This window comes from Cyprinodon variegatus, unplaced genomic scaffold, assembly GCF_000732505.1.
Source record: "Cyprinodon variegatus isolate N-32 unplaced genomic scaffold, C_variegatus-1.0 Scaffold135, whole genome shotgun sequence".
Taxonomy (NCBI): domain Eukaryota; kingdom Metazoa; phylum Chordata; class Actinopteri; order Cyprinodontiformes; family Cyprinodontidae; genus Cyprinodon; species Cyprinodon variegatus.
The window spans coordinates 565,072-572,603 of record NW_015150588.1 but is presented as its reverse complement, the minus strand read 5'-3'; the positions used below and the strand labels follow the sequence as shown (position 1 = coordinate 572,603).

The 7,532-nt window shown below is 36.3% G+C and overlaps 1 protein-coding gene across 3 annotated transcripts in view; it reads right to left on the bottom strand.

Moving 5' to 3' along the window:
• calcr (calcitonin receptor) overlaps positions 1-7,532 on the bottom strand; it is a 96,118-nt gene that overhangs the window by 18,592 nt on the left and 69,994 nt on the right. For all 3 annotated transcript variants that reach the window (XM_015376451.1, XM_015376452.1, XM_015376453.1), the window contains 2 exons: positions 6,520-6,611; positions 3,898-4,024 (listed from right to left, as the gene is read on the bottom strand). In XM_015376451.1, the coding sequence (XP_015231937.1) occupies positions 3,898-4,024; positions 6,520-6,611 (219 nt within the window). The remainder of the gene's footprint in view (positions 1-3,897; positions 4,025-6,519; positions 6,612-7,532) is intronic.

The following is a 7,532-nucleotide window of genomic DNA, read 5'->3' as shown; positions in this document are numbered from 1 at the left end:
TAATAAAAATTGATTTAAAAAATGTCACACCAGTCCCTCCTATAGCAACTGATTTCAATGATGTCACACCAGTACCTCCAATAGAAATTGATTTCAAGAATGTAACACCAGTCCCTCCTATTGCAATTGATTTCAATGATGTCACACCAGTCCCTGATATAAATTGATTTCACTGATGTCACATCAGTCCCTCCGGTAGCAACTGATAGCAATGATGTCACACCTGTCCCTCGGATAGAAATTGATTTCACTGATGTCAAATCAGTCCCTCCTGTAGCACTGATATTAATGATGTCACACCAGTCTCTCCAATAGAAATTGATTTCAATGATGTCACACTAGTCTTTTATGTGATAGATTTTTTAATGCATCAGTAATGTAGCAACCAATTTCAGTGATGTCACACCAGTCTCTCCTGTCATAACTGATCATTATGATGTCACACAAGTCTCCACTGTACAAACTGCAGTGATGTCAAAACAGCCCCTCCTATAGAAATTGATATTTATGATGTCACATCAGTGCCTCCTATAGAAATCACCTGATGAGGCTGACCCTGTGAATCTTGCCTTTGAAATCCAGGTGTATCAGCTCTTTACCAGGCTAATACAACATGTGCACGTCGTACCAGTGTGGCTGGCCAGGCTATCTAAAGATTAAAACGTCCTCTTCTACATGTCCATTATATTCCAAGGTCTAAACGGTTCTGTTAAAAAAAAAAGTAATAAATAAATAAAATAAAATAAAAACAAAGAAAGCTATCCATTATCTGGATGTCTAGATGTGTTCAATCCCTTCCCTGGTTTGACAGAAGCTTTGGGGCTCAAGTCTGCTCGGGGCCAAACCAGACCCTGTATCAGCACCCGCAGAGAATAGAAAAAGCATGTTTTCTTGGTAGGAGCAAATCTTTCCTACAATCCACCATTACTAAATCACAATCCCCTAAAGAAGGCTCATATGTTTCACACTGGCAGCGATTAATTTTAAAATGTTTCCCAACTGGCGCATTTGACTCCAAACTGTTGTTGCTCCTGATTTCTTTTCTGCCTGCTTTTGAGAGGCAAAGCCACAGTGACTAATTTTATTTCTGACAGGCAGCAGCAACCAAGCAAAACCTGACTATACTACACTTCGGAGGATCAGACTCGATGCAAACCTCTTTTGACAAATGTGGACAGCGAGGGATTTAAAAAGAAGAGCCACCACACACTACACCTATCATTATCAACATGTGGAAACATTGATGATGAGGGTTGTCAGGTTTTTCTGCTGCTTAAATCCATTTATGAAGTGGATGAGTTGGGGAGATTTGCTAAAATCAAGCAGCAGCAGCAATATTCAGAAAACTCTATTCCAGCTGTAAACTCTATAATGTTGCCATTTAAATTAAATATATGCTTTAGTTTATCTGTTTATTTGGATTGGGAATAATGGGAACGAAATTCATAATTTCCTTCAGTAAAAAAACAATTTTTTTGTTATTAATTTAGCTCGATATTTTCCTCCACACTGGATGGGAACAAGTTTTTATCTTTGTTTGGTCCTAACCAAAGATTCTATTAAATATTTCATCACCTTTAACTTGGAGAGGCTGAGTGCATTCAGTTTTATTTGAGTAAAGATAAAAGCAAGGACTGTATAAGGCTTTTTTTGTATTTTTAGAAATTCTTCTACACCTTTTGAGAAGCAGACGCAGTAGGCACTTGGCTGAGGGAGCTTCCGTTGTTTTGGTTTCCAAGGACGAACAGACAAATTTATGTTCAACCCTGATAGCGAGACATTCCTACATGACAGATTTATTACCACTGCCTAAGCAGACTTTAGAGTTCGTAAGACTTCAAGATGGCTTTCAGTGAAGCTGCAAAACTCCAAGAGAAAGGAGAGTAATGTAAAAAACTTCTACTTATTCATGTACAACTGCTGATGGACTAAATTCCGCTTACTAACGTGGCACAATACTTTAATATATACTACTATGAATACATTTTTTTTTATAATTGCATTTTAAATTGCATGGTATACCCATGAATGTTAATTTAAATGCTTTACTCTTTCATGAAGCATTCTGAAATGCATTGAACAGACGTCTAAATTTAGTCTATGTTAGCATGTTAACAAAATGATTTTAGCTTGCAAAGCACCACAATGGTGATAAGGCAAATATTTCACAGATCTTTTAGACTTTCTATCAATTGAGACATTAACATAATCCTTTAAACTTTAGAAAAGATTGCTACACATTCGTTCTTTACTAATGATGCCATCTTTTCCCTTAAGTCAAACAGTCTTACAACATCATGACCGCCAAATATAGAGTATAAAGATTAACTTATTTTATTTGTTTAATTGAAAATACACTACCATATTTTCTGGACTATATGCTGCTACTTTTTTCCCACGCTTTGAACTATGTGATTCAAACCAAAAAAGTTAACAAATTAAAAACCAAACCACTGGACTTTGTTTTCCAAGTTTGAAGACAATTTGTTACCCTTCGAGGAAGCTTTTTCAATTCCAAATGTCTTGATTAGTGTTGGCTTCCAAGCTTTATATAATAGCCCAACAAAGCCTTGTTATGGCTTAGAAAACATGCAAATTGAACCAGAAGAACAGACCCACCCCTTAGTAATGGGGACTCGTTAAGGTCATTGTTGGCCTGCAATACCCTATACTGGCCTATGCCTCTGAAAATGGATTCGAAAAAAGTTAAAAAACAATCCACTGGACTTTGTTTCCAAATTTGAAGACATTTTGCTTCCCATACAGGAAGCTTTTTCAATTCAAAATATTAGTATTAGCGCTGAGTTTGAGGAGTTATAGAGTACCCCGAAAAAAACTTGTTTTGGCCTAGAAAACATGCAAATTGAACCAGAGGAACGGGTCTGCCTGTTTGGAATATAAAAAGGGAGTCATTGGCCTAACCAGGCCAGCAATGACGCTTAATTTGCATGTTTTCTAAGCCATAACAAGGCTTTGCTGGGCTACTCTACAAAGCTTGAAACTCAACATTAATCCAGACATTTGGAATTGGAAAGGTCCAGTGGTTTGTTTTTTTTACTTTTTTTTTTAACTTTTTTTTGGAATGACTATGACCCGGATGACAGAAAATCTTCACCAGCACATGTGTATTTTTTTTTTACTACAGAAAAGTATGTTGAATACCTCAAAAGGTACTGTAATACAAACAAGTCTAATCTAATCACATGTTCTGGTTTACTGTCGAGGTGGGCGGATCGATCCTAGCATCGATACCATTGATACCAACTTTGGTACTGATATCGAACAATATTGGTTAAACAACATCAATACTTTTTCTTCTCTGCCGCATGCAGCAGATGACCAGTCTGCTCGCCGGTGTTACATCGGTTTGCTGCTCCCCCCTCCCCTCTCGTCACCGGCTTAGCGCGCAGGCTCAGCATGGCCCCGCCCACTCGGCTCTCTCTCCACTCAACACATACAACTGCACTGCAGCTCCGCAGCGGAGCAGAAAAACAGGAAGAGGGAAAGAAGCAGTGTTTTTTCCATATTTTAATAATGTAAATGAAACAATGGCAAGCTGTATGCTTTGTAAAAAGGTGATTAAATGCAGTAGAAACACAACAAGTTTATATAAGCACATGAAAAACCAACACAAGCAAGAAAATGTCAAGCTACAGAAACAGAGAGAGGAGACAAAATTTCGCTCATTGCCTCAATAAATAAATAAATACATAAAACTTAAATGTTAAGAAGTATCGGTATCATATCAATATCGACGACACTGACCCTGTATTTACTTGGTATCGTATCGATTAAAATTCCGGGTATCGCCCACCTCTAGTTTACTGGCTATGGCTTAACATTCAGGATTTTTGACAATGCAACCAGTGTATTTTCCTAACAACAAAATCTACTTACTGGGTTACTGGCCACCACTTTGGGATTGTTGACCACGGTGACAAGGTAGATAATGGTGAGGGCAGAGTTTAGCACATAGGAGCAGAATAGGTTCTTATGTAGGGTGATCCTTTGACAGCTTAGACTCCTGTGAGATGCATTAAAATATTTGATGTCAACGTACAGATATTTTGAAAGTTATTATGATAATAGAAAACACACAAAATTAAACAAGACAATGGTAAAGTTTTTTCTAGCAATAGTTGAAAAACTCCATGAGTGCCATCCTGCAAAGTATTTTCTCAAGTGAGATGATCTATGAAAAACACAATTGAACATAAACTGGCCACGGGTTATACATTTAAATTGAAGAAAAGACAATTAAAGACTAACGACACCCAAATAAAGTTCAATGTACTGTATGAAGTTTGCCATGAATCTTGTCAGTTGATTTGTTTTTTGGGCTGAATGACTGCTTGCCTCTCGCATCTCTATTCTGCACTGGAAATTAAAGTAAGCAGTTGCATCTACCAATCTCCAAAATAACCTCATTTCTCCCAGCTGTTTATCTGGATAATTAGACCTGCTCCTCTCAGTTAATCCTAGCCAAAATGTCTCCTAGTTTTTCATATTAAGATCACTACAGTGTCAGTATGCACCCCCTGCCCTTCTGGGTTCCTGTGCTCAGCCTGCCCTGTCTTCCAGCTTGTCTGCCATCATCCAGTCGGCCCAAAACCTGATTCTACATTTCAGTTCTCATCTGCTTTTTTTCAGGTCTGCAATTACCCAATTCAGCCTGTCACCAGCAGGTTCTACCTTTATCTGCCTCATCAAGTTTGTTACCAGTCTATATGGCTGCACAAGAACATTGATCAAAAACTGTTTCAATAAACCTTTCAAACAAACTATGTGTCTGGTTGAATCCTGGCTCCTAAGAGGTCTTCTAGTTACAAACTTAGCTTTTAGAATATGAAGTCTTGTAGAGAGTCCTTTAAAACATCCTTTTTTATTGGAAATTTAAATCCCTTTTCCTTTCATGACCATGTTAATGCACCTAAAATAAATAAAAGCACTTCATTTCCCAGATATGAATACTATAACAGTCACTCTTTCTCTAATAATGACTTTGCCAAGGTGAAACCAAATTTACTATCATTGGACTTTCGTAGAATTTTCACTGTTGAGTGTCTGATTGTGATTTTTGACAAATTCCAAGGACTACGCTATAAAGCAGAAATAAGGCACTTCAGGTTCTCTGACAGAGGAAACAAACTGATTCAAAATGTTGGCTGTTAGTTTATTGTGCATAAAATGAAATAGAGGTTTTAATATTGTTTGACTACCATTCGTCTTCAAGTGTTTGGATCAGACCCCAAACTAACCTGTGTCTCCAAAGCAAACCTGAACTTCATTATATGAGAAATCAGACAGCCATGAGTTAAGAGTTATAAATAACTGAGTAGCGTAGGGATACACCATCACATACCACATCTGGATTGTATTATATAAGATGAAGACTTCTGTATTTTAAGGGCTTTGGCATCAACTGCACAGCTATGTTTTAAAAAAAACTCTTTAGGACTTTGATGTTTGGTACTGAGTTTGACCATGTGTTTTGCAATTAAGAACCTTCCTTAAAAGAGGCGTACAGATTTATGCTGTGCGTACATCACTGAATCATTGTCTGCATAAATAACCGCTGTATTTTAGTGGCCCAGAATTTATAACTTGAGAGATCATAATTTACCAAGTTAGAAAGGACTTAAAAAATATGATAAAAAAGCAAAAACTGAGATAATTTTTACTTTCCAGTTCCCTTAATTAGGCTTTTATCATTATTGTCTATTTTAAACTTAAAAGTTTTAATTTTCTGCCTTTGGATGAATGCTGAAAATTTCCTAAAAGAGTAAAGTGCAGATAAAAATAATACCTTCCTACCTTCTTAAACATTATTCATCCTCCATATTCCAGGAATCAGATGTGTTATTCTGAACTGTAACCAATATGGATTTAGGCAGGATAACCTAAATTAATTGCTGAATTCTCCCTGTGGGGAAAAAAAGCCGTTCATCTCTGTGAACGTTTATAATGAGGAATGCGCTCAGGTGCATATGTTTCACATAAGAGGCAATCTACCAACATATTCAGCAGACATCCCGACTATTTACAACTGCAGACTGATGCAGGAGCACTAATTAGATGTGCTGCATGAGCAAATCAAACAATTTCAGGGCGATGATCCCATTTTAATTTAAAGCTAAATACAACACCTATACAAGTCTCATTTGCATTATTTGAAATGCTTTCTGAGTTTGAAAAATTGCATTTTCTGAAATTGTCTTGATCATAATAAAAAAGATGCTGAACTGCAAAACATTGTGCATATGGTTCTGAGGTGAGCATTTAAACTCCCATTAACTCTCCTGTATTGGTCAGAGGCATGGAGATTATGCTGACAACATAAAGTTGAATATTGCTCTTGCTGACTAAGTAACAACACCACCTGTATAGCCTTTGTGTATCTCTCAGATCTACTTTCAATGATGAAAATGATTGACCTTTAGGGAGTAAATCCATGGAAAACTAATCTTAATTGATTCATATATGCAGGAAAGGAACACAATATTAAATTGAATCAATTACCTGAAGTAGAAGAATATGGCCAGAGAGATAAGCAGGGAGGCTATGGATAAAGCATGCCCGACGATAGCCATGTAAAACAGGATGTAAGCTGACTGTAAGAACAAAACACAGACATTTGGTTAGATAAGCTGAAGGTTGGAGCAGTAATTAAAGCAATTATCAGATTGAAATGCTGTCTTTACTTACAATTAGGCACTGAAAAGAAAAGTCAGCTGTCTGTATAAGACACTATAACGTTTGCCTGTGAGAAATGTTCCGGCATCACTTTTAATCACCCTCAAAAAGATTGAATAAAAATCTTTTTTATTCAAGTATTTCATTTTATTCAAGTATTTCATTGTAAACCATTATGAATTTGGTCAAATTAAAGGAAGACACCAACAAAAGTCCAACAATTACATGAGTTTTATTCACACAGTGGATAAAAATCTTTATTCAATCTCAGTTATTATTAATATTTTCATAAATTAAAAACAATTTTAACCCAGATAAAAGTAATTATTAGGAAGAGCATTAAATAGATTAAAAAAACAAGCTGTTACTGAATGTTGACAAGTTGTTGATAATTACTATGATGATATTTTTCTTTCTTTTCTTTAACCATAACGTCCTCACCAATTTTTATGAGTTTTAGCCTAAGAGTCACTGTGAATTAACATGCACAGATTAGTCTGTACATAGGATTTGCATTCACAGTATTCTACTAATTATTGCATTCTACTAATTATTGCATCTAAGCAAAACATAGAGTGCATCTAAGTAGGTTTTTCAGTAAAGACAGTAATAAGCATGTAATTCCATATACATATCCATACAGCTACAGTTAACAATGCCAATCATTATTAAGCTAGATTACTAGCTTTGTTGAGCTTTGTTTAGTATCTTTTAATCAAATGTTCTGTATGGACCAGTGCTTCTGTGTTTAGATGTGTCCTTTCCAGCTACTTTTAGCAGATGAACCCAAATAACCAGGGTTCCTGTGTTTCCTTCCTGTTGAAAGAAAGGGCTCCTTC